Here is a 26,961-nt window from a genome sequence, read left to right as displayed (position 1 = left end):
TTATTTAATAAATATTAATAAAATATTGTAAAAAATAGAATTAAATCCTTGCCTTTTGCATGCATGGATTCATTAAATATCTATTTGCGAACAAAATAATATTAAATAGATTAAACGGGTAAGTAAATCACAGTAATGTGAGATTTTTCTTTTTTGAATTGTATCTGTTAAGATTAGATATGGTGAATAAGTTTTTGGAGGACATAAATACATGTAATTGAACCATACGATACGAGAAAAAGGCCCACGATACTCCAAACCGCAGCCGATAATTTCTTGATTGTCTTTTGGGTGTTTCTGCTTCGTTGCGCTCTCGCTTCGCACCTCTCTTCAAAATCTCAAAAACCACTCTCTCTCTCGATCACGCCGAGAGAACCTAACCAAACTGAACTCCTCCGCCGTCTCTCTCTCTCCGTCGCCTCGTCCGGCCACCACGCCCTCCCACCGAAGCAACCCCTCAATCGCCACAATCAATCCCTAACCGACACAACCTTCCCTCTTTAGCTCCTCTTTTCACCTCTGTCGGAATCCGTCAGTTAGGTTCTGCTCAACCTCTCACAGGTGCGTTACTTCGTTTTCAATTCGTTCCTTGCCTTCTTCCTCCTTCCGTTTCTCTTTCCAATACCTCTTTTCTTGCTATTTATGGAGCCCTAGATTCATTAAGCACAATGAATGGACCACTAAGGTATGAGAGAAACAGGGTTGAAAAAGGCCAGCTTAGTTGGATTTTTTCCATTTACTGTTAAGGGTTCAATTGGGTATTATGCGAGATTTATTTGACACAAGCCCTGTAGTATGGTGCATTGTTCAAGCTCTTTTGCTTATGGTTTCAGGCACAGATTATTTGGCAAACCGTGTTCTAAACCTGCTAGCATCTGTGGAGCAATAGAGTCATTAAGCACAGTGAATGGACCAACGAGGAAGCCAGTAAAATATGCTCTTTGTACTGCACTTAGTTCTTGTGCAAAAACCTGGAATTGGCGTTTGGGTATACAAATCCATGCTTTCATGATTCGATCTGGATATGAAGATAATTTGTTCCTCTGCAGTGCGCTGATTGATTTCTATGCCAAATGTTTTGCTATTCTGGATGCAAAGAAGGTATTTAGTGGCATCAGAACGCATGATCAAGTTTCATGGACTTCACTTATAACGGGATTATCGATCAACGGACAAGGAATAAATGCCTTCTTGTTGTTCAAAGAGATGTTATGCACCCAAATTAAGCCCAATTGTCTTACCTTTGTTAGTGTGATTAGTGCCTGTGTTGGGCAAAATGGTGGCCTTCAACATTGCTCTGCTCTTCATACTCATATCATCAAGCAGGGATGTGATACTAACAATTTTGTGGTCAGCTCATTGATTGATTGTTATGCAAATCAGGGACAAATTGATGATGCTGTACTCTTATTTGTTGAAACTAGTGAGAAGGATATTGTTGTGTACAATTCTATGATCTCTGGATATTCTAAAAACCTGTGCAGCTACGATGCATTGAAGCTGTTTGTAGAAATGAGGGGGCAAAATTTGGGTATTACTGATCATACTTTATGTACGATTCTAAATGCTTGTAGCAGCCTTGCATTGCTCCTTCAGGGAAGGCAAGTGCACTCTCTTGTTATTAAAATGGGTTCGGAAAGGAATGTGTTTGTGGCCAGTGCTTTGATTGATATGTATTGAAAAGGTGGCGATATTGACAAGGCTCAACGCGTGTTGGATCAGACTTCTGAGAAGAATAATGTGTTGTGGACATCCATGATCATGGGTTATGCTCAATGTGGGAGAAGTTCAGAGGCTTTGGAACTTTTTGATTGTCTACTGACCAAGCAAGAGTTAGTTCCTGATCATATCTGCTTCACTGCTGTCTTAACAGCTTGTAATCATGCAGGATTGCTTGACAAAGGGGTGGAATACTTCAACAAAATGACAACAAATTATGGTTTGTCTCCAGATATTGATCAATATGCTTGCTTGATTGATCTGTATGCTAGAAAAGGGAGTTTGAGTAAGGCAAGGGATTTAATGCAAGAAATGCCCTATGATCCTAATTATGTAATTTGGAGCTCTTTCTTGAGTTCGTGTAATATATATGGCAATGTAGAACTTGGGAAGGAGGCTGCTGATCAACTTATTAAGATGGAACCATGTAATGCAGCACCATATTTAACATTAGCACATGTCTATGCAAGAAAAGGTTTATGGAATGAAGTAGCTGAAGTTAGAAGGGTTATGCAACAGAAGAGAATGAGAAAACGTGCAGGGTGGAGTTGGGTGGAGGTAGATAAGTTGTAGATTAGAGATGTCAAAATGGGTTTCAACCCGTGAGCCAACCCGGCTCACCACGGGTTCGAGCCGGGTTGGGTTGAGAAAAATTCAACTTTTTCAAAAGTGGGTTGAATTCAACTCGACTCACTTAACCCACGGGTTAAACGGGTTCGAGCCGGGTTGAACCCACTTAACCCACTAACATTTTTTTACAATTTTTTTTTTATTTTTTTAAATTTTCTTTTAATTTTTAATTTTTTTTTAATAATTATTTACTACTCCTATTATATTTGTTCACAATTTCATATTTTTAAATGCTAGAATGTTGCTTAATTATATTTAAATAGTTTGAATGTTTAATTAATTTGATTGTCAAGTTATATATATGTTGATACTTTAATGTTTAACTATAATCTTTATAGTAAATTATTCAAGTAAACATCTTATAAACATTTTTTTCTAAATTAGCATGAAGAAAATGTATAGTTTTTTTATTTATATTTTGTTGAATAGCATGACAGAAAATTTGTAATGTTAGCCATGCTGTTTTAGACTAATGGATACTTTCTTGGAAATAATTCTTCATATATTAGTGATGAGTATGATCAAAACATTGGTTCTTAATTTTACTATGATTGTCATCTTATGGGTTACTTAAAAAATTATTTAAATATTTGAATACTAAAAAAAATAAATAAATAATTTTTTTAGGTGGGTTGGTGAGCCAACCCACTTAACCCACCAACCCGTGGTGGGTTGAGCCGGGTTACAAAATTTCTGGCTCACCAAAAAGTGAGCCGGGTTGGGTTCATTCATTTTGAACCCGGCTCGTGGTGAGCCAACCCGTGTGAGCCGGGTTGACTCACTTTGACATGTCTATTGTAGATGAGGTTACTTCTCAACAATCATATGAGAATTAAATTACATAGATAGCAAAAACACTACACAAAAACCATGAAAACTTCATAGCGTATTATGATGGCATAGGACTTGATGGAAATTCAGCTCTAAACCATCGTATGATAACACAGTAAATATGAAGTGTAAGTCTGATTATTCATTGGTTTTAACGATCAGTTCCTTTTTAGTTATCATATCTAAATATGATGACTATTTTGCATGTCATTGAATATGGAACCCAACATTCAAAAAAGAGTAACCACAATCTAATATCCATATATGTGATTAAGGACAAATGGGTTCGTTGCCTAAAAAGTGCCTAGCTATAGTGTAGTGTGTACCTGATTGAATGTTCAATTGCAAAGTGAGGTTTTTTAATTGGCTGCAGTAGCTGTGTGTCCTTGTGGAACAGTGCGGCATGAATTGCACCAGTAAAACGGCTTTTACGTTGAGCTTTAATTGCACCTACTGTTATGCACATGTCCACTCACCTTTATTGCACTTCTTCCTAGTTTTACACTACCTGTGTGTTCTTTTGTTACTTATGTGGTTACTGGTGTAGGACTATTTTTTTTCCTTTACTTCTCATACCTTACAGCACAATGTACATAATTTTAAGCTTAGTTTAAGTACTGCAATTGCATTTTAGCATCTTAGGAATTAGAAATCTGTCTAGCTTAGGTTTTCATGCATGAATTTTATTTCTTGAGTCTTTCTTTGAATTTTAAGTGCATATCTCATATTAATAGGTCATAGGAGACTTGTTACATGCATTTAAACTTTGAAGTCTGCACTGTTCTGCTGTGATTTGGCTTCATAATCCATTCATATTAGTCATTCTAGACTTGCATACGCATTCATCCATATATTTCTACATACCATTTTAAATTTTGCACTTAGTCCCTATTCTAGAAGTAGCAAAATATGTTAGTTTTAGATTCATGTGCATACATTCAGATTTTACCTTTAAGTATACATTTAGCTATTCTACATTAGGCGGATTCATGTGCACACATTCAGATTTTATATGCTATAGCCTGGATCAGCATAGTGAGCCTGAAACACAAATTTTAGGAAAACATATGCATATATCTTCCATCCACAAGAACTTGAGAATATATCTACTTACAAGTGTTTGGCTTTGATCCAGTAGTGGAGGAGGGAAGGTGAAATCCTGATTCTGCATAAATGACCTGATGACACATCCCTCGGTTGTGCCAAGTGTTGAACCAATAGAACTATGCTGAACAGACATTTCAACTATTATGCAAAGAGCAGAGAAAATACTCATCAATATGGTATATGAAGTAGCATGCCAGGGAATTTGACAAGAATTTTCTGATGCCGAATAAGCCATTTTGGAAGAAATCTTCTATCATGTGTGGATAAAACTTTTATCCAATATCCAATGCTGAGTGAGGATTTAATGCAACATAGGATCACATCACAGTCATATACCTTTGGTGCTCCATTTCATTTCGTTTACAAAACAGTATACTGCTATGCTACAGTTTCAATTACAGAAAGAAATGACAGAACCACAGATGATAAGTACAAGAAGCATTCAGAATTGTACAAACAGACAGGGTTTAAATCCAATTATCGGTAGAAGATTGACCCGAATGAATCGAAGATGAATCCTGTTCTTGGAATTGAAAGCTCAATGTTTTGCTCCTGTGGCATTGTTGTGGCAGAAAATCCACTTCTAAGCTCAAACTTCTGGATTCTGAAGTCCCCCATGATGAACAATTCATTGTTTTCTGACCTCTTGGAACAATATTCCCTTGACTTCGAAAAAGAAAACAGAAAGATAAATAGAATTGAGAAATCATCTATCTAAGATTTGTTCCATCATCCTAAACTTCAAAAACTACCCTTTTAATGATTCAGGGCATGTCATGAAATTGCAAATGAAAGAAGAAAGAAAGCAAAGTGGAAAAGGAAAAAAACAAGGAAGAAGAGAGAGAAAGACCTTGGAAGTTGGATGAATTTGGAGAGGAATCAGAGACTGAGTCACACATCACACTTGAATGAGTGCATCATTGTTTTAGTCTTTTTGGTCTCTTGGCTTTAGTGCTAAGAAATTGTTGACCCTTAAAGTGGCTTATACAGAGTCTTAAAAACAGTGACTCTGTTGCATTAACACACACCAACTACACTCATCTGCTACCATGTTAAAGAGAAGAAAAAAAAACATTTTTCAAAATGAGAATCTAAGTTTCAAAATATCTATGAATTAAAAATGATTTATGGTGATGCATTCCATTTTTGTCGTTTTGTTGTCCCTACTGATATTCCTTGTTGTCTGGTTTTAAAAAAATGAAATGAGAATTTTGTAATGGAGCATGGCATCGCACTCTCATTATCATGCTTCCTGCTGCTTATCATATGCTTTTCTTATTACATCTTCAATGCCTCCAAATTTTCAACCTCAGTTATGTGCTGCCAAACCCCATTAATGTACTTTCTTTGTCATTTCTTCTGCTTATTTAATTCTTGCAAGTTAATAATTACACAGCTTAATTTATATTAAATCTGCAGAAGACAACTATTTTCTTTCATTAACTCACCAAAAGAAGAGCACTATTATTTCAATATTACATTCAAAAACCACTTAATATATTAAGGTAATGAACAAATGATATGGCCAAGAGAGGTAGAAAAAGGAAGAAGAATGTTATTGTACAAATGGTTATGTGAGTTGTTGTATGAATAATTTCTTATATTATTAACTAATTAATTAAAAATCGTACAATTAGTGTTTTTTATATAATTCAAATGCATAATAAATAAATTTTTGCATTTAATACATACATCGTCGCCACAACTAATAATAAAATTCTCATCTCAAATATCTCTCAAACTATTGTCATTTTATTCTTATCAATATATTTATTCTTTTAATTGCATATATATTTTGCCTTATTCTTTTCAAAATAAAACTTAGAGATAAAATTGGAAAGATAATAACAACTAGTTTAGAATTACATTTCTCAAAGGAAGGAGGGAAAAGACAACAACTTTAAGAATTTATAATTAAAAGAGAACGAAATTGGGAGTGTCTCCAAATTATTTATTCTGAACTTAAGTTAAAACAAATAAGCTATGTTAATTCATATGAATAAAATTTCTTAGATAATTATAATTAGATTTATAATAAATAATTTAACTTGTGAAATATTGACAGTTTGTGCAACGTTAATAAATAATTTAGCCACACTATATTTTGTGATAAAAAATTAGTTGAATTTTCCAATATTTTCTTATTTAAAAGATAGTTGAATATTCTTCACAGTAGATTTGGAAACATGTCACTAAACGAGACTGGGCTAAACAAACAGTTTCTTTTCTAACAAAATTGGGTTACATTATTTATTGAGAACTACGCTTTATCCATAAATTGAAATTACTATTACATAATTCGGACTTCTATTCTTCGAAAGCATGCGCTACAGAGCTATTAGAATAATCAATTAACAGATTCTGCCTCGTTACCATTAAATTAAGTGCTATCTTTTTTTTCTGCAAAACTAAGCTTCCACTACTACTATCCACAAAATGCCGATTTGTTAAAAACAATTTTGAATTACTGAATAATTTGCCAAGGCACACCCTTTGTTTGACCAAAAAAAACCCTAATAGAGTTTCCAACCAGAACAGAGTATACGTTTTTGACAATAGTAGTGACTATCTTCCAGTGATTTGTTTACCCTTGATTATCAGGTTTATGAGACACATTAATGTTAAAAATGGCACGAGCATTAAATCGATAAAATAAAGAAATTTACCATTACAGCAACTAAAATGGCAGTTGAGGTTAAAAGAAGTAAGCTTTGAATTTAAAGAGGGAGAAAAAAGGATGGGAAAGGTGAATCTGAGATAATCTATTACACAACCAAAGCCTGAGAAACCCCAAAAGATGATGTATATGCATGGGTTAAAACAAGGTCATAAAATTATATCCCAGAATTAGCAAACTTGGCAAATATCATAACATATGCCTTTAGAGATTTCGCATCAGCTGCAGATATCCTCGTTTAAAACTTAGCAGGACAACCACTTTGTTTATTCTTTTCAAGCAAGGGTTTGACTTGCCAACAAGAATGCTAATAGCCAAGTCGTCAATAGTCCCGTCCCTTGTATGGCATTTCCTGTAAATATTTATTTCAGAAGATCGAGTTCTAAGAACATTAATAAGCAGATAAAGTTTCCTCAAAAGTGTATATATAGGACTACAGATAAGATTGCTCAAATTCAGTTTGATATGTTCCACCAAGGTACGTGTCAAAGAAGAATATCCAACAAGCATCATGACACATCAAGGTGGAGCATCAACCATGTATAAAGTTATTGAAATAGATAGTTTTATATTTTATCTGCCCATAGTGTTCAAGACATGAGCAATATCAATTAAATACCAATTTTAAAAAAAAAATTAAGCACGAGGGTTCTTACGGGCAGGTAACTCGGCATGTATAAAGCTCGCCTAGGATGACCAAGGAGCTGTCCATACTGAAATCAGATTATAATAAGCAATTGCCCTGAAGCACCAATATTTACGGAACAGTCAACAGAGGGATAATGCGTGTAATCTTATACCTGTGGTGCATTCGGATGAAAATATGCTTGAGACGGCATTGGTGCTACCTGAGGATTATAGACCATAGGTTGTGGACCAGCAAAAGTAGGTCCAATCTGCAAGACATGTGCAAAACAATCAAGTTTATTAACAGAACCAAGGCTGGGAGGCGATTATTAAGCCATGCCCAACAATTCTGCATAACTTCTTTTGCAAACTATTTTACGCAATCAGCAAAATGAAATCTTTATCCTCAAATAGATTAACTAACTAGCAAAAATTTAAAACACCATAAGATTGGATACCCAAACTGAAAATTATAACCTGCAATAACGTGCGACTAGGATATGCAATAAACCTTAGAGAAGTAAATTCACTCCCTAATTATGCACTTCTATATATTCAATAAATGCACACCAAATGACTTACTCCAATACCCATGGGCATGCTTGGCATACTTGGTACAGTAGTTACATTAGTTGGAAAATAGAAGGAACCATCGGACACTGGAGTGGGAGGCCGAGCAGGTGATGGAATAAAACTCTTTGCATTAGGGTTAAGCTTGAATTCCTTACAACATGAAAGGGCAAACTCAGACATGTGACAGTAACATAAAAGACTAGAACCAGATTGCGGGAAAAAAATATTCTGTCAAAAAGTCAGGCTTGAACTTCCATACCTTTGCATTGGGATTCAGAGTTGATTTTTCAGAAGACAGTGAACCAACTGATGAGCTTGGAGATAAGCCAGGACCAGAAGATGCTGCAGGGACTCCAACTGAATCTGACACATATGGGGTCCCACATGAATTTACAGATTTTGTTTCCCCATTAACCTTGCCAGTTGCTGAACCCTCAACTAAATCTCCATGTGATCCCATCTTTTCATGAGCTTTTAATGAAGTATGAATTGAAGGGGCATAGGAGCTAGCATTAGGAGATAATACCCCTTTATCAGAGCCATCCTTCTTCAAGTAGAGTGGTCCCTGTGAATCTGCGCCACAATTTGCCAAAGATTAGAGGAATACATGTTTTATGAAAGAAGCAGCCACCAAATTGAAATGTAGGTTAGCTGCCATTCAGAAGCACTTATGAAGAGTAATAACAGAAAGCTTCAGCACTTCCTTTACAATAGACAGAATAATCAATAATATGAAAATGGTTGCTTCATTTGCATCATTTCAGGCACAACATCTTAAATCCACAAAATTTAAGAAAGCTAAGAAAAGGATTTCACAGACCCTCAGATTTTGACAGTTGAACATCCTCAGCTTGCTGCATCAATTGAAGAAAAAAAAGACTTTGAGTGTTAGAACTAATAACTCTCTCATGAGATGTTTTCCTAGACACAAGTTTAAGAGATAATGCACAAACTTCAACTCACAATCACACTTGCTTCCTTGGTAGTATCATTGTCTCCATGTTGATTACTAATTGAGTTCTCCAGAATCCTGTACATTTTGCATATTAAAAATCACGATAACGAAGAATTTAATTCTTTTTCAAGTTCAAAATTGATGTATAAAAAACAGAACAAAAAAAGAATGTATATACAGAAGAGAAAAGGGTAACAAACACCTGCTTTCCCCATCCACTGATGAATAGCTCATGGCAGGGAGTTCAGATGCTAACTGCTTAGCATGATCATAAGAACCAGAGCGGCTTAAATCCACACTAGTACTTGACTGAGATGATTGCGTGTGATCCTGCACACATAATTAACAAGTACTAAGGTGAGTTTAGAAAGTAAAATAATTACTTCATAAGAGGAGGGAGAGACAAGGACAAAAACTTCAAAAAAGGAATAGTTTCATATCAACATTTTTCCCCAACAAGACTCAGCTGCATCAATCAGAGGTTCATGTTGTACCAATTTCGTAAGCATAACAAGACTCGGGATTGATAGGACATGTTCAAACAGAACTTAGTGACAAATGTGTCATTTAAAATAATAGTCATGTACCAGAATCTTCACGAATATTTTCTAGGCAAGTAGGAGACAACAAGCCATTGTCTTGAACACACGTTTGGTACAGCTCATTTTCAAGAAATAATCATTTATTTTTGCAAACATTTTGAGAGAGCTTCTATTGAAATAAGCAATTACCTTTATAGAATTGCCGAACCAAAGATTTTCAGAATGCAAGAAAACCTAAAAGAAACTATTTACTTAAAATAAGGTACACACATAAAATATGGTAGTTCTAACAATTTACACCTTGGGATCTGATTTAGCCTTACAAAACTGGGTTCTATGGTGACAACAACCAAAGTCTTACATAGGAATGACATTGGTGATATCTATAATCTATATGAAAACTTAACAGCAGTATTTAATCAGACAAAAAAAAGGACAAGCCAGTAAATGTGACAATGAAAAACGATTAAGAATTACGTAATAGTAGAGTATGAATAATTAAATATAATTCAGGTGATACCACAGAGGAATTTGCCAATGCTCGAGCTCCATCATTTCCTTTCCCACCACTTATTTCACTAGACCTCTTAACAACCGAACCAAATACACCACCAAAAGTATCAGAACTGCGCGTTTCAAACAGTACATACTCATCAAATCCACTGTCATCAGCACGTTTACCCCTATAAACTGAAGAGAATCTAGTTTCTTCGTCAATATCAAAGTCTTCATGCAAGTGAAAGCCTCTTTCCTGTTAAGAAAATTTATGTAGGTCGTTGAATTCAATTAGTCAATTAAATAAAAAACAGCAGAGATTTACAAGCAGCAATGAAAATAAAGAACGATAAGTATTGAAACCATGCTAACCTCCGCAAGATGAAGATCTTGGGTTTCCTCACCCTCAATTTCTCTTGCTATTCTTAAAGCTTGCTTTTCCAATTCTCTTGTCTGAGGCCCTTTCTCAAGCTTTGTTGTGTAAAGTTCCTCGTTGAATGTACTTTTTACACCAAACAATGCCTCATTTGTTTCAAATTGATCCCATCCTCTTAAAAATACAAAAAAAAAATCATTAATTCTGTGCAAATTTTGAAATTAGTAAATTAAAGATAAAAATACATGTGTATAAATTATAATCATGGTATTTTAGTTAACTTCCTATACTCACTCCAGCCTCTTTTAATCATTAAGGATATAGCACAAAAAATCCTATTTCCTTTTTCTACATCAAGAACATAATCTCAATCAATTGTGTGCCAATGATCTTTTAATAATTCCTTTGGCAACATTTGTTAGCTTCCATAAATGATTATGGACTGAAAGCTCAAAACTATACTTGAAGCAACACAAGAAAACAAATAGAATACCTATAAACCCTCAATCTTTATTAAAATCAGATTCATAACAAAGGGTTTAGATTATTATAGAAAGCAAGGTGAATGGACCCTAACCAGAAATATGGTTCTAGAAGTCATCAAGAAAAATACAGGAAGTACATGTCAATACCTATAAGGAGGTTTTATTTCGTCTCCAGTATTTATTCTTTCGACATACCCAATATGAAGTGTTGATAATAAAAGGAGAAGTGTTGTCAATGAAATTTGGAGAAAGATATCACTCTAAAATCTACTACTTACAGCTGGACACTTGTAAAGAAATTTCTTATTGTATACTGAAAAGATGGTGTACTAATGAAGGCAACTAACAGTCCGAATGGGTGTCAAAGTGTCAAGAAAAACTGATATTTATTCTGTTCACAAAATTATTTTATAAAAAACAAGCAACCTATTCCAATGGCCATCAAATATGTTTTCCAGTTCTGGGCATTGTGGATCATCTTCATCAGGTACCAGGGTTTTAATTCTCTCCCTGACTCAACATGACGAGATTGAGATATCAATGAATCAACCATGATTTCCTGATGCATATCATGGTGAGATTCATTAGGTAAACCATCCCTGGCAATAGCAACATCCTGCCATGATTGAAACACGAATAGTATTATCAGCGAAGAAATCAACAATGTGTTAAAAGCTACTTCTCCTAATCTAAATTCTCCAAAATCATTGCTGAGCATACAGCATTCCAACAAAAACCTTAGCTGAAAAGTAGGAAACCTGTGCTGTAACTTGGACAAGTTCTTTGGCAGGTATAATTAAAATCTTCAGAGGGGGCTTGCTGACGAATTCTGCACCAGATTTCTGTCCTCGTGACGAACCATCTTTTGTTAAGCGAGCCATTTTCAAAATGATTCCTACAATATGATCATTTTATAAAATTAATTATGAAAACAGCAGCAGAAGCTTATTCAGATAGAGGTCTAGAAGAAGCTAGTGAAATCCCAGTTGAGCAATAACTCTTAAAACAAAGTCTTATTAAAATAAGACAAAACCAAACAGAAATAACAAAATATTCTAAAAAGCATAATTTCCGCCTAATGTGTGCACATGAATCCGCCTAATGTAGAATAGCTAAATGTATACTTAAAGGTAAAATCTGAATGTATGCACATGAATCTAAAACTAACATATTTTGCTACTTCTAGAATAGGGACTAAGTGCAAAATTTAAAATGGTATGTAGAAATATATGGATGAATGCGTATGCAAGTCTAGAATGACTAATATGAATGGATTATGAAGCCAAATCACAGCAGAACAGTGCAGACTTCAAAGTTTAAATGCATGTAACAAGTCTCCTATGACCTATTAATATGAGATATGCACTTAAAATTCAAAGAAAGACTCAAGAAATAAAATTCATGCATGAAAACCTAAGCTAGACAGATTTCTAATTCCTAAGATGCTAAAATGCAATTGCAGTACTTAAACTAAGCTTAAAATTATGTACATTGTGCTGTAAGGTATGAGAAGTAAAGGAAAAAAAATAGTCCTACACCAGTAACCACATAAGTAACAAAAGAACACACAGGTAGTGTAAAACTAGGAAGAAGTGCAATAAAGGTGAGTGGACATGTGCATAACAGTAGGTGCAATTAAAGCTCAACGTAAAAGCCGTTTTACTGGTGCAATTCATGCCGCACTGTTCCACAAGGACACACAGCTACTGCAGCCAATTAAAAAACCTCACTTTGCAATTGAACATTCAATCAGGTACACACTACACTATAGCTAGGCACTTTTTAGGCAACGAACCCATTTGTCCTTAATCACATATATGGATATTAGATTGTGGTTACTCTTTTTTGAATGTTGGGTTCCATATTCAATGACATGCAAAATAGTCATCATATTTAGATATGATAACTAAAAAGGAACTGATCGTTAAAACCAATGAATAATCAGACTTACACTTCATATTTACTGTGTTATCATACGATGGTTTAGAGCTGAATTTCCATCAAGTCCTATGCCATCATAATACGCTATGAAGTTTTCATGGTTTCTGTGTAGTGTTTTTGCTATCTATGTAATTTAATTCTCATATGATTGTTGAGAAGTAACCTCATCTACAACTTATCTACCTCCACCCAACTCCACCCTGCACGTTTTCTCATTCTCTTCTGTTGCATAACCCTTCTAACTTCAGCTACTTCATTCCATAAACCTTTTCTTGCATAGACATGTGCTAATGTTAAATATGGTGCTGCATTACATGGTTCCATCTTAATAAGTTGATCAACAGCCTCCTTCCCAAGTTCTACATTGCCATATATATTACACGAACTCAAGAAAGAGCTCCAAATTACATAATTAGGATCATAGGGCATTTCTTGCATTAAATCCCTTGCCTTACTCAAACTCCCTTTTCTAGCATACAGATCAATCAAGCAAGCATATTGATCAATATCTGGAGACAAGCCATAATTTGTTGTCATTTTGTTGAAGTATTCCACCCCTTTGTCAAGCAATCCTGCATGATTACAAGCTGTTAAGACAGCAGTGAAGCAGATATGATCAGGAACTAACTCTTGCTTGGTCAGTAGACAATCAAAAAGTTCCAAAGCCTCTGAACTTCTCCCACATTGAGCATAACCCATGATCATGGATGTCCACAACACATTATTCTTCTCAGAAGTCTGATCCAACACGCGTTGAGCCTCGTCAATATCGCCACCTTTTGAATACATATCAATCAAAGCACTGGCCACAAACACATTCCTTTCCGAACCCATTTTAATAACAAGAGAGTGCACTTGCCTTCCCTGAAGGAGCAATGCAAGGCTGCTACAAGCATTTAGAATCGTACATAAAGTATGATCAGTAATACCCAAATTTCGCCCCCTCATTTCTACAAACAGCTTCAATGCATCGTCGCTGCACAGGTTTTTAGAATATCCAGAGATCATAGAATTGTACACAACAATATCCTTCTCACTAGTTTCAACAAATAAGAGTACAGCATCATCAATTTGTCCCTGATTTGCATAACAATCAATCAATGAGCTGACCACAAAATTGTTAGTATCACATCCCTGCTTGATGATATGAGTATGAAGAGCAGAGCAATGTTGAAGGCCACCATTTTGCCCAACACAGGCACTAATCACACTAACAAAGGTAAGACAATTGGGCTTAATTTGGGTGCATAACATCTCTTTGAACAACAAGAAGGCATTTATTCCTTGTCCGTTGATCGATAATCCCGTTATAAGTGAAGTCCATGAAACTTGATCATGCGTTCTGATGCCACTAAATACCTTCTTTGCATCCAGAATAGCAAAACATTTGGCATAGAAATCAATCAGCGCACTGCAGAGGAACAAATTATCTTCATATCCAGATCGAATCATGAAAGCATGGATTTGTATACCCAAACGCCAATTCCGGGTTTTTGCACAAGAACTAAGTGCAGTACAAAGAGCATATTTTACTGGCTTCCTCGTTGGTCCATTCACTGTGCTTAATGACTCTATTGCTCCACAGATGCTAGCAGGTTTAGAACACGGTTTGCCAAATAATCTGTGCCTGAAACCATAAGCAAAAGAGCTTGAACAATGCACCATACTACAGAGCTTGAACAATGATTCACATCTCTCAATCATCTTCTTCACGCCGCAACCCAAACCCAACTTTTTACCACGAACCAACCAATCTCACACAGTACGCCAACTTTTTGCCTGAAAATTTTCGTAAATAATTACCTACGAAAACCAGCATAGGTAAATTACCTACGAAAAATTTCGTAGATAACTCAAATATTGAAAAATAAAAATAAAATTAAAACATTCTAAAATTCTAAAATTCTTTCAAAATATATATATACAATCAAAAATCCTTTCAAAAATGTATAATACTTAGCTAAGTAGTAGAGCATTTGCCTACTCTCCAAGAGGTCCTGAGATCAAACCTAATTAACCATTTGTTATTAACACTATAATTAAATATCCACGATATGAAAAAGAAGAATTAAATCTAAAAGAGTAAACTAATTCTAGCTAAATTTTACTATATATTACCTCTACGCAAGAAAGGATGGCGAATCCATTTGAAAAGATGTCCCTGCATACCTATGCCACCACCGTGACTTAGTATTATTGTTATATAGGGTGCATAAGGCTAGAGTAATTTATATAAGAAATTCCACAATTGTAAATATGTATACATATATACCAAATTTCTTGAATTTTTTCTTGCATCACAATCAGTAAACAACAATAAAAATTCTATAATGCATTCTAATGTTACAAATAAAGCTACATTCTTACCTTTTTTTCAAGTAGCAAGCATATCCAAATCCACTTTTTCAAGCTTCAAGCCAAGTTCTTTAATGATAAGCTATTGGATACAAAAAATGTATCAGTAATAAGTTAACAAAATAAAATTTAATGCAGCAGTAACCCGCAAACAGTAAACTTACTGCTCCTCATGTTAGAACTGCAAATATGTCTTACTAATTTAACTTAACAATTTTATGGAAATGAAATTAATTAAAAATAAAAATTATTTTAATAGAAATTTTAATATTTTAAAATCCTATTACATATTTTAACTATTTAAATCAAATATTAATTTAATAATGAGGACCATTTCAGACTTGGATTGTCTTGGCGGCATAAAAAATGGCCATGCTTTATGAGACAATAAATAAACTTATATTTTATGCTTATGATTTCATCTTTTGGAATGTATATACGAACGTAATCAATTTGATGCATATAAGAACCATTAAGGAACACATGAGAACATATAAAAGATGCCCAATACATAATTAAAATAATCAAATAAATAACCATAGCACATCTATCTCCATTTCTGCAGCAGAATAGTGTAGCAAATAAAATTATTGAAAAATAAAGCCAATACCTTAGTAAGTTACCATTAAGTAATATGACAACCAGGACATCTAAATTTGAAACGAATAGTCCCCACAAATAAGAGGCTTGGTCGGAAGTTTTAAATAAAAGACAGAATTTTGAAAAGCCATAGAAAACCTGAATATAGTACCCTCCTCAAGTTGCAAATATGAACCATTATTGAGATTGAATTCCATCAACTACTGTATTAAAACATGTCTTAACATTAGAATATTAAGAGCATTCGGACCCCAATAAATAGCAATTGATGGCGGCCACATTGGTGGCCACATAGGGCTAACACTCTTACTATATGATAGCAAAGGTGTAATCCCCTGCAAAAGTCATGTTTGAACAAGAAACAGTCCTTTCCTCATTTAATATTTCAGCCAAAATCACCCAGCACCTCACATGGCTTATAGACACTAACATTATGCAGAGATGTTTACACATGTGAATCAGAACAAAAAAATTTCAAACATTGGGGCAATCATAGTTTAAGCAATATCAGATTCACAGGAGTCAAGTATCTACACCAATATTACCATTCTTGTCTTAGCTCAACAAGGCATTCTTCATCCCAATATGTGTAAACATAGCGATCATTTATTTCAACCCCTCTAATAACCATTTAAACAAATCCTACCATAAAAATCCAATTTCAAGGAACACAAAAGTTAGACAGCAATCAAAATGCAGGGGAAATTTTTAAAAAAATATCAACTCTTCACATCCAATCTGCAACAAAGGAAAACGTCATAGAATTGTGTTTGTATGGTTTTGTGTGCAATTCTTTCGGTTACAATTTCTCTCTATCTGTTTGTTTGTATGTGAATATAGAAATGGAAAAAAAAAAGAGACAGAAATACAAAAATAAACAATAATGGAGAGATGGATAAGTATTACCTTGCCTCCTGCTCCCAGAACTATTGTTGCATCTGAACACCCGTAAACAATAGCATATATCAAAGGTGCTAAGATGTATATGGCAAACTCATGGCAATTTAGAACCTGAATGATCAAACATGATTCAATACGACTTCACCAATATCAGAAACAAAAATATTTTATCATAGCAAAGATCGATTTTTTCATGAACACACACATACAAAAGAAAAGCTTACAACCGAATTAAAAAATTCATCCCTTCATTCGCTTATAACAACGATTTAGCAACCAATATACATAAAAGCTACCACATCCCAAAATGAGAATACGTAGAGGATTCTGATTCCTTTCCCGTGCACAAATTTAGGGTTTGTGAAGGGGTTCTGTTTCATAAGCGTGAACCTCGTTTTGGATGGAGCTGGGTTGTGGTAGTGTCGACGAACCTCAACCCCATTGGGACCCTTTGCTCCCTCTCCTCTCGAACAATACTCTTGTTGCTGCCGACGAAATCACTTTGCGTGGATTGATGAAGGTTAAGTAAATTGCTGCTGCCGACGAAATCACTTTGCGTGGATTGATGAAGGTTAAGTAAATTGCTGCGTGGAATGAAGGCCAAGTTGTTGCGTCGCTGCCACGAAGGAACGTGTTTCAATTGAGTGTGGAGGGTTCTGAGTGAGTGTGGAGGTCTAAGTTGCTGACTTTGTAAAATAATTGTGTTAAACAAAATGAGGTACAATGTCTCTAACTCAAAAGAATATTTATTTTTAAAAAATTAATATAATTTTTCTATACGAAATATTTAGATAAATATTTTTAAAATAATTTTTATATATTTTTTTATAATATTTGTTATCTACACTGAATTTTGTAAGTAATATTTTGAAGGAAAAATTCTTGGCAAAGTGCATCACATTTATCTACGAAATTTTGTTAGATAACTTATTTTCCTTTTACCCATAAACTTTTACTTTATCTACGACCAGTTTTCGAATATAATTTCATTTTATCTACAAAAATATTTTGTAGATAATAACTAATTTTCTTGTAGTGATCATACTATTAAGTTGCATGTTCATTGATAAGTTGTAGGAACATTGAGTTCCCAGTATTAACCGGTTTTGTTTAAACTCTTCATTTGACAACAACACAATATTATTATGAACTAGACATTGCATCTCAATTGTGCAATGCTTACTTATCATAGCACTAGTGTAGTTGTCATGGTATCTCAAATGAATTAAACTGAGAAAATGAATATAAAAAACTTAAGTTGAAGAGTAAATAAACATATGATTACTTTTCCGGAATACCATAAGTGGATAAATCGTAACAAAATGACCTGTCACCTATCAAACAGAACTACTAAAGCAAAATTTTAGTTTCACAATTTTAATCAAACATTGAAAGGTGAGAGACATGAATTATACTAGAGAAACCCTAATTTATTAACAAGAGCAGAAGAACTACTGACACAAGTACACAAATGTGATAGGAACAATTATATTAGTAGGACTCGAACTTAAAATTCACACAATAATAATGTTTAACCGCCTAAAAACTACTCAACGGATCATTTAGTGTCCAACTTCCGCTAAGAATTTTCTAATCATGAGAAGTTTATGTGACTTACCATCTTTGTAAGCATGGTTATCAAACTCGCGAGTTAACTCGTTAACTCGGACGAGTTTGCGTTCCTACACTTGGTTTCCGAGTTAACTCGGAAGCAAACTCGTTTTGTTTTTAAAGTAGAATCGGTGGAATTGGAAGTGGGATCGTTAAACTCGCATAAAATCACGAGTTTGCAGCGTTTGAGCGAGTTCGAATGGCTAAAATTTAAAGGAAAATAAGGTCGTTTTGGGTTGGAGAATTGACCTAATTTTTCGTGATTTAGGGTTGTCGTTCAGTTGCGTTTTGCCTATCGAAGCTCTTGCGTCTGGAGTTGTTTGTCGCCGCGCTCGCTGTCGCGCTTGGAAGTGTTGACCGCTGCTTTCGCCATTGCGTCTCCGGCCACTGCAGTTCGCATCGCGTTCGTCTGCTTCTGCCTCACCTCGCCGTCGAGTTCGTGTTGCCTTGCCGTCGCCTCTGTCTCGCTTCTCCGTCGCATCTCGCCTCGCGTCGTCGTCGGCAGTAGTGATTTCGTAGCATTCCCTCCCAACAATCGGGGCTCTTCAAGCCATATAATTCTTTGTTCCAAAAGAAACCAACACCATTTCCCAATTTGAACTTGAACCTGTAATTCCTGGTCTCACCCTTATTGCATTGATTCAATTAACAATTAAATATTAACATACATACACAGCAATCAACTCTTAGTTACTTGCATCCAATTACATAGTTCCTTCAACATATTAGCGGTAATACCCAAGAGCTATAATCACAGTGGGTATAACATTACCCTTAATCACAAGCATAAATGTCATACTCAAATAAAATAAATAATCCCTTCACTCAAAGCCACAAAACAGCACAAAATCAGTTTAAATCACATTCATTAAATCTCAAAACCAAAACAGAATACGAGCATGAGAAAGATTTTAAAATGTCCAGCACAGCGCCAACAGAGATTGTTGTTACTCTAAGAGTCTCGCCGGAAACAACAATAGTGGGCTCGGAGGGTTGTGCGAAGAAGACTCCAGGGATGTGCCGCAACTCTGGGAAGCTTCGATGGAGATGGCAGAGGCGGCCTAGGGATCCGAAATTCCAGTGCAACGAGGTGATGTGGTCTAGTGGCAGCGAGCTCGCGAAGTGGTTTCCCGGAGCTAAGACGGAAGTTACATGGTGATTGAGGAAGAAATTCAAAAAATCAGAAAGGGGTTCCCAAGGGTTGAGAATCAATGTGTGATGACTTGATGAAGAATCAGGGAACATTTTTTTTCGCGTGAATTTCATCCCCTCGGGGTTTTATTGTGAGTGTGTGTTGTGTGCGTGAATTATGAGTGGTGTGCGTGCATGAATTAGGTGAAGTGTGTGCGTCAGGAGAATAACTTTAGTGTGTGCGTGAGTGTGTGAAAAAAAAGCTTTTCTTCCTCAATCTGAAACTAATATATAACCTTCACAGAGACCAAAAACTATAATTCACTGACCGCATTCAATTTCAACAAATTTAATAAATCCAAATATTCTAAGAACGAAATAATAAACATAATCAAAGTTCAAAATCTCCATATACACATGTACATTGAATTAGCATATACTTCCATCAAAATCCCCAAACTGTATCACTAAAAAAAATTGCTAATCCAGTATATTCAGCATTGAATGATTGTGAGTACAAGCATCTCAATCATAAATCAGCGACTTCATCAATTTAAACTAGTATCAACAACAATAATAGAACAAAACAGAGGTAAGAAAAAGGGTGAACGTCAACTTGCGGCTAATGTGTATTGAGGATTCGCGCGCAACACTGAGCTTCTTTTCCAGTATACCGTAAATGTGGGAGAAGAAACAAAGGAATGGATGTCCGTGCTGCAGCAAGGAGGTTTTGACAGTAGACGTTGTCTCGATGAGTCGACAAGAGTGTCGACGGTGGGATCCAATGGCCACGGCAGTGAATGGGGAAGCGGTGCGGCGAGCTCGGAGGGTGGTTGTTGCGGATCTGAGATGGAAGGGTAGAGGCAACCTCGTCGGAGTATCTTCGACGTCTTACTTTGTTGTGCGTGAGAGAAGATGAAGAAAATGGAGAGGTTGGGATTTCTTTATTACGCGCCCCATATCTATCCCTCGTTCCCTTTCTCTCTTCTTCCTCTCTCTTTTTTTTTCTTCTTTTTCGTGGGCCCGGGCCCCTTTTTCTTTTCCTTTTTTTTTTCTTTTCGTGCAGCCCTTGCGTGTGTTGTGCTTAGGTTAGATTAAATGTGTGTGTATGTGATAGTGTGTAAGTGAGAAATAAAGTGTGACGTGTTTATTTCGTGAGAGAGAAAAGAGTGAAATAAAGAGAGAAAAAAGATTAAATGTGTTTCTTTTTATTTTTATTTTCAAATCCGTTTTCTGTTTTACTTTACTCTTTTTTTTTTCTAAAAAATCTGATAAATAATAAAAAGTAAAAATAAATATAAATCAAATTAAAAATAAATAAAACAGAAACGAAAGAAAAATTAAAAAAAAAGATCCAATAAAATAAAATGAAATAAAAATAAAAGACAAAAAATAAATCTACGTATATAATATAAAAATATAAATTAAAAAAAAGTTGTAACAATAAATTTATTGCTTATAAGAATATAAAATAAAAATGAAAATAAAAAAGTAAGTATTTAAATTTTATTTTATTTTCTTGTAATTCGTATGTTTCTTAATTTGTTTTTTAATTTCTTTTTATATTATTATAAAATTTATATGTTTATACTAAGTACAAATCATACTACATTATGTGTGAACTATTTTTATAAAAAAAATGCCTATAAACTGAAAAATTAACATATTTTTTGATAGAGGATAAATAAAATCAAAAAAAGAGCTAAATAAATAAATAAATTATTTTAAATAAAAATTTATATATTTTTTTATTATAATTTTATTTCATTTAATTTTACTATTTTTATTTCACAATTTTTCTTTTCATACACAAAGTAAAAATTTAAAAGAATATAGAAACCCCTACCTTAGGTTTTTAAGTTTGATTATCTATTTATGGTTCTGAAGAACACAATTATAGCTCTATTGTTCTGACATTTTTTATGATGTGTCGCAACCGAAATCGCGACGGGACGACAAACCAAAAAAGAAAACAAGTTTGAAAAAGAGATTTGGAGTCGCCACTATAGTTATTCTGGAAAACTATGGAAAACCATAAAAATAAAACAAGTCTGCAAAAAACCAGATTTTGGATCCAGGGTCGGTTACGCGTAGGGAAGGTATTAGCACCCTACCGCGCCCGCCCGAAGACGGTACCTTTAATTAAAAATGCAAAGTTGAGGTGGTTTTCAAAATATTAATTTCCCCAAAAATAATAAGACAAAAATGCTAAAAGAAACAAAATATTTTTTTTTAATTTTTTGGGCCCGACAAGGATTGACCTTAGTCCTACATATCTCACGATGAAGAATCAAGGATCACGTAGTTCTTAAAAAAAAACGTTGTTGTTTGAAAATGTTGATACTTTTGTATTTTGAAAATTTTGTATTTTTTTGGTATTTTTGAATTAGTTGAAAATATGTGTCATACAACGCGAGCGGTTGGACAGACACTAAAAGAGTAAGAAAACTAATTTTTGGTGGTATTTTTAGAAAATAAGTGTCACACGATGCGAGCAACCGGATAGACACAATAAAATGAAAGAGAACATTTTTTTGATTTTTTTTCTATATTTGTAATTTTTATAATTTTTAAATATTATTATTTAAAAAAAATAAAAAAATAATAATAAATAAATAATTGAAAGATGAAATTTAATTAAAAAAAATAAAAGTGGAAAACAAAATATGGGATACATGAGTGATCAGTGAGGAGTGGACAAAATAAACACAACAACAATCAGTTCTGAAACATCAACTAGGAGGGGTGCGAAGATTGAAAGGGGGTGCGCGGAACGGTGTTCAGCTCTTTCTAAAACCAACTAAAACCTAATTAACCTAACCCTAATCTCTTCTTAATTCGTAAACCCCATCCAACATCAGGCCCCTTCTCTCGAGCAGCTGCCGATTCCGTCGAACCTCCACCTAGCCGCACTAACGACCTCCGCCGGAGGCTTCACCGGCGACACCATCGCCCTTCACTCCACCTCGCGCGAAACGTTCCTGCACCGGCGTCTCCTCCTTCGCTTCTCCAATGCGTTCCAAACAGGAGCTGCACCGATCCCCTTCATGGCCGCGAGGTCTCGCTTGCCGGATACCGCCGTCAGCGGGTTCAGCCGCCTCAAGGTCGTCGCCGGTCCTGCTTGATGTTGGGTTACTGGATTTTGAGACGCGAGTGTTTGGCGTACTGTGTGAGATTGGTTGGTTCGTGGTAAAAAGTTGGGTTTGGGTTGCGGCGTGAAGAAGATGATCGAGAGATGTGAATATGTTGTTCAAAGTGAATTTTGTGAAGAAGGGTGAACTTGGGGGTAGGAAAATGAATCTGTTTGCATTCAGCTTGGGTTGATCACGGCGAAGAGGTAGATGAAACTGGTTTTGGGTTTTGGGTTATGCGTGCACAGGTGAAGGAGAATGGAATGGTGAAGGAGGATTCAGTGTATTGGACTCTGATTCTGATTCTTTGTTTTTTTGGTTTTTATTTAGATGACATATACCCATTGTAAATGGAGACTACAACATATCTGTAAAAAGCCACATACACATACATTTTAGTTCATATTCACGGCAACGATACTTACCTGTTGATGCGCCCTTCTCTCGTGTTACTCCTTTTCCCTTGATTCCAGCTTTTGTTTTGTTCTCCCCAAACCTGGGATTTCTCCCAACTCTCTTTTTTCCGCTGCCCCGCTATCGGTCAGGAACTGTATTTTTCAAACTGTATTTTTCAAAAATCCTTTTTTCTTGTCCCCTATTCCCCTCTCTCTTTTGTGCTGAGAACCCCTTTTTGTTTACGGTCCAGAGAGGTAAAAGGATGGGAAAAAGGATGGGAAGCGGCGGTTGCTTCCCTTCCATTTGGGTGTTGACAATATATTTTCATTTAAAAAAAGTTAAATGAATATGTTTAGTTGCACTTGAACTAAAGAGTAATATTGATATAAAAAAGTTATTTTAAAATTATTTACATCATTCTATTTTATTTTATTCAATTAAAATTTAATTTTTGTAATAATTTTTATTAGTTTACATATTAATATATATTACATATTATTTTATTTGAATTTTAAATATTATCTAAGATATTTAAATTAAATTAATCGCATTGAATCAAATTTTGATAATTATTTTGAAAAAAAATTATATATATATATATATATATATATATATTAAAAGGTAAAATATTATAACCTTTTTTATAAAATTAAATATGTTTTTTAACTTTGATGTAAAACTGAATTTTATTTTTGTCTTAAACATTGTTTGATAAATGAAGGTAATATTGTAATCAAAGGATGTTAAGATATGTTGGTAGACGAGTAAAATGACATTGCAACCTTTGTGTCTATATGTGCTGACATGATAACTTCATTTATCACATCAACAAAATCTTAATATTATTTAATAATCATAATTATGTCTATTTATATACATCAATATTTAAAGTTTAGGAATCAAATTATATAGATCGAGAAGATAAACACAATTTCATTTAATATTATAGTTTCAAGATTAAAAATATATTATAAAAATGACATTCAAAATAATATAATATAATATAATATTATTATTGTTATTTTTATTATAATAATAGTTAATAATATTATTATATTTATTTAAACTATTATTATTTTAATTATTATTATTATTTAGTTATTTGGTTATTATTTTAAGAGTTAATTATGTTTTTGGTCCCTGAATTATTAAGCGATTTTGGTTTTAGTCCCTCTTCTAAAATTTACTCTAAATAATCTTCGTCCTTTCAAAATTCATGGGATTAGTCCTCGATATCTAACGCTGTTAATATTTTTTTAAGCGTGGCAAACGGTATCTTACGTCAACAAATCTATTTAAACATGTGACAAATTTTTTAATTAAAAAATAAAATTGATTTTTCAGCTAATCTTCTTCTCCTTTGTTAGGCTAGGTTTCTCTCCCAAATCTCCATTAGAGCTTCTCTCGCTCCTTCCATTCTGCAAAATCCAAAAGCACAACAAATCTTCATCTTTTTCTTCTCTCTCACGTGGGATGTAGCTTCCCCTTGTCTCCCCATTCGAGCACGCAGTCACCGTTGAAGCACTCGCTGGCTGACGTTGTTGTCGCACCTTGCATCTATTGTTTTTCTTCCGCACGCGAGATCCCTAATCCAGCCACCACTCCACAACTACAATTGTTTCGTTTATTCAGAGCTGTCGTTGGTGACGCCGCTTGGGGTCGAAGTGCTTGCCTGCGTCAACCACGTCAGCCACCGCACAAAACCCTTCTATTTCTATTCACTCACACGTGTTCTCCTTCAAGCTTTCATGGCTTCTTCCTTCCGCGGGCCACACGGGATCCACTACTGTTAGCACAACGACGTTCACAATCGGAGGCACCAATTCCCCATTTAATTGTTTTTGTTTTTTCTCTGATTAGTTATTCTTCTTGATTTTGGGTTGTTTTTATTGATGATGAAAATGTGAGCTTTGGGTTGTAATTCATGAGTGTGCGTATTTGAGGATGAAGATTCTCTGTGTTGGTTTTGTGAAAATGAAATAAATGTAGTGTGTTTTTGTGTTTATCGACATTGATGGAAGAATATGTGGTTGTGTTGGGTGATGGAGACGAAGGGTGAAAGTGGAATAAGATGGAGGTGATGTTTTGGAGGAAGGGGAAGCAACATTGGAGATCCAGGTGGAGCTACCCCACGGAAGGTGAAAAATCAATTTTACTTTTTAATTAAATAATTTGTCACATGTTTAAATAGAATTGATGATGGAGAATACTGTTTGCCACGTTAAGAAAGATGTTAACAGTGTTAGATATTAGGGATTAATCCCATGAGTTTTGAAAGGATAGGGATTATTTAGAGCAAATTTTAGAAGAGGGACTAAAACCAAAATTGCTTAATAATTCAAGGACAAAAACATAATTAATCCTTATTTTAAAGTATGTGACTCTCAATACAAAAGAGGCCTTCTCGTTTCTTTTTTTTTTATTTTCTGGTCTTCTACAGATTATTTTTTATTTCTTTAAAAGTTGTGCATATCCAATCGAACACTACTACTTCTTTGATCAGCGTTTGCTCGTTAGTCAATGGGAGCCGTTTCCACTTTTTAAAATTTAATAAAATATGTTTTACTGTTAATGGTGCATTTAAATACAACGTTTAACTTTTCTTTTTCCTTGTTTACTATTGTTACGCAGGTGCTTGTTGTCTTCAAAGTTTATTAGGTCATCTTTTTAACATTGTATTTTTTCTTTATATTTTACATAATTCTTTTGAGTTTTTTTTATAAAAAAATATGTTTTTATCCCTAAAGTTTGACCTAAATTTGGAAATGGTCCTTTGTTGAAATTTGGTCACTGTTTTGTCCCTATACTTTTAAAATTATTAATTTTAGTCCATATTTTTGGACGGCGTTAAAAATAACAACTGGCGTGTTACATGTTATTTAATTTTTTATATAAAAAATAAAACTAGCGTCGGCCTGGCTGACGGTTCTAAAAAAAATTGGAAAAAATATGTTTTTGATCTCTGAAGTTTGAACTTAATTTGAAAATGGTCCCTGATTGAGACTTGGTCACTGTTTGATCTCTGCACATGTAAAATCATTGTTAAAATATAATAATACTACTATTAATAATAATAACATTATATAGTAATAATAATATAATTGTTAATAATAATATTATATAATTATTAATAATAATATTATCATATATTAATAATAATTAATAATATTAATATATCAATAATAATATTAATAATTATATATTAGTACTATAACTATATTTATTAATAATATTAATATTATTATTATTATATAATCTTATTAATTACTAATATTACTAATATTAAAAAATATTAATAATAAATAATAATAATAATAATATTAATAATATATAATAGTAATAATTTATTATTATTATTATATATTAATAATAATATTAATAAATAATAATAATATTAATTATTATTAATATTATTACTGATATATTAATATTATTAATTATTATTTATGTTATTACTGATATATTATTATTATTATTATATAACTATTATTAATATTAATAATAGTTATCATATTATTATTTATTTTAATATTATTAATAATTATATATAATAATAATTATATATTATTATTATTATATAATTATTATTTGATGTGCATGGATTAAACAGTGACTAAGTTTTAATCTTGGACCATTTTTAACTTAAGTTCAAACTTCAGGAATAAAAACATATTTTTTCTAGTTTTTGTGAAAAGCGTTAACTATATGCTAGTTTTATTTTTTATATAAAAAATTAAATAACATGTGACACACCGTTTGTTACTTTTAACGCAGTCCAAATATAGAAACTAAAAATAATGATTTTGAAAGTACGGGACCAAACAGTGATCAAATTTCGACCAGAGACCATTTTTAAATTTGGGTCAAACTTGAGGGAAA

General features: G+C 33.8%; 1 protein-coding gene and 2 pseudogenes across 5 annotated transcripts; 1 reads left to right on the top strand and 2 right to left on the bottom strand.

Moving 5' to 3' along the window:
- The first annotated feature begins 292 nt into the window (after positions 1–292).
- LOC114168473 (pentatricopeptide repeat-containing protein At2g13600-like) lies at positions 293–3,744 on the top strand (annotated as a pseudogene). Its single transcript, XR_014986643.1, has 2 exons — positions 293–561; positions 655–3,744. The product of XR_014986643.1 is annotated as a pentatricopeptide repeat-containing protein At2g13600-like (transcript).
- Positions 3,745–6,926: 3,182 nt separating this feature from the next.
- On the bottom strand, positions 6,927–15,401 carry LOC114168471 (polyadenylate-binding protein-interacting protein 3-like; annotated as a pseudogene). The gene is made up of 14 exons (XR_014986574.1): positions 15,326–15,401; positions 15,077–15,127; positions 11,776–11,912; positions 11,444–11,633; positions 10,529–10,706; positions 10,182–10,412; positions 9,322–9,449; positions 9,128–9,194; positions 8,985–9,018; positions 8,424–8,737; positions 8,174–8,314; positions 7,765–7,860; positions 7,621–7,677; positions 6,927–7,316 (listed from the first exon to the last, which is right to left on the bottom strand). The product of XR_014986574.1 is annotated as a polyadenylate-binding protein-interacting protein 3-like (transcript).
- On the bottom strand, positions 11,822–15,395 carry LOC146881819 (pentatricopeptide repeat-containing protein At2g13600-like). Of its 3 annotated transcripts, none has more exons than XM_085669135.1 (4): positions 15,326–15,395; positions 15,077–15,127; positions 13,122–14,737; positions 11,822–11,912 (listed from the first exon to the last, which is right to left on the bottom strand). In XM_085669135.1, exon 3 carries the CDS (start codon positions 14,660–14,662, stop codon positions 13,127–13,129), a length of 1,536 nt encoding a protein of 511 aa, XP_085525261.1. In that variant the 5' UTR covers positions 14,663–14,737; positions 15,077–15,127; positions 15,326–15,395; the 3' UTR covers positions 11,822–11,912; positions 13,122–13,126. The 3 variants fall into 3 exon arrangements, with proteins under 3 accessions (XP_085525261.1, XP_085525262.1, XP_085525260.1); XM_085669136.1 differs by having other exon boundaries at positions 13,142–14,737; XM_085669134.1 differs by lacking the exon at positions 11,822–11,912 and having other exon boundaries at positions 12,971–14,737.
- Positions 15,402–26,961: the final 11,560 nt, after the last annotated feature.

Source organism: Vigna unguiculata, chromosome 11, assembly GCF_037176805.1.
Source record: "Vigna unguiculata cultivar grain cowpea cultivar isolate G323 ecotype 2 chromosome 11, ASM3717680v1, whole genome shotgun sequence".
Taxonomy (NCBI): Eukaryota; Viridiplantae; Streptophyta; class Magnoliopsida; order Fabales; family Fabaceae; genus Vigna; species Vigna unguiculata.
This window is presented reverse-complemented; position numbering and strand designations above follow the sequence as displayed.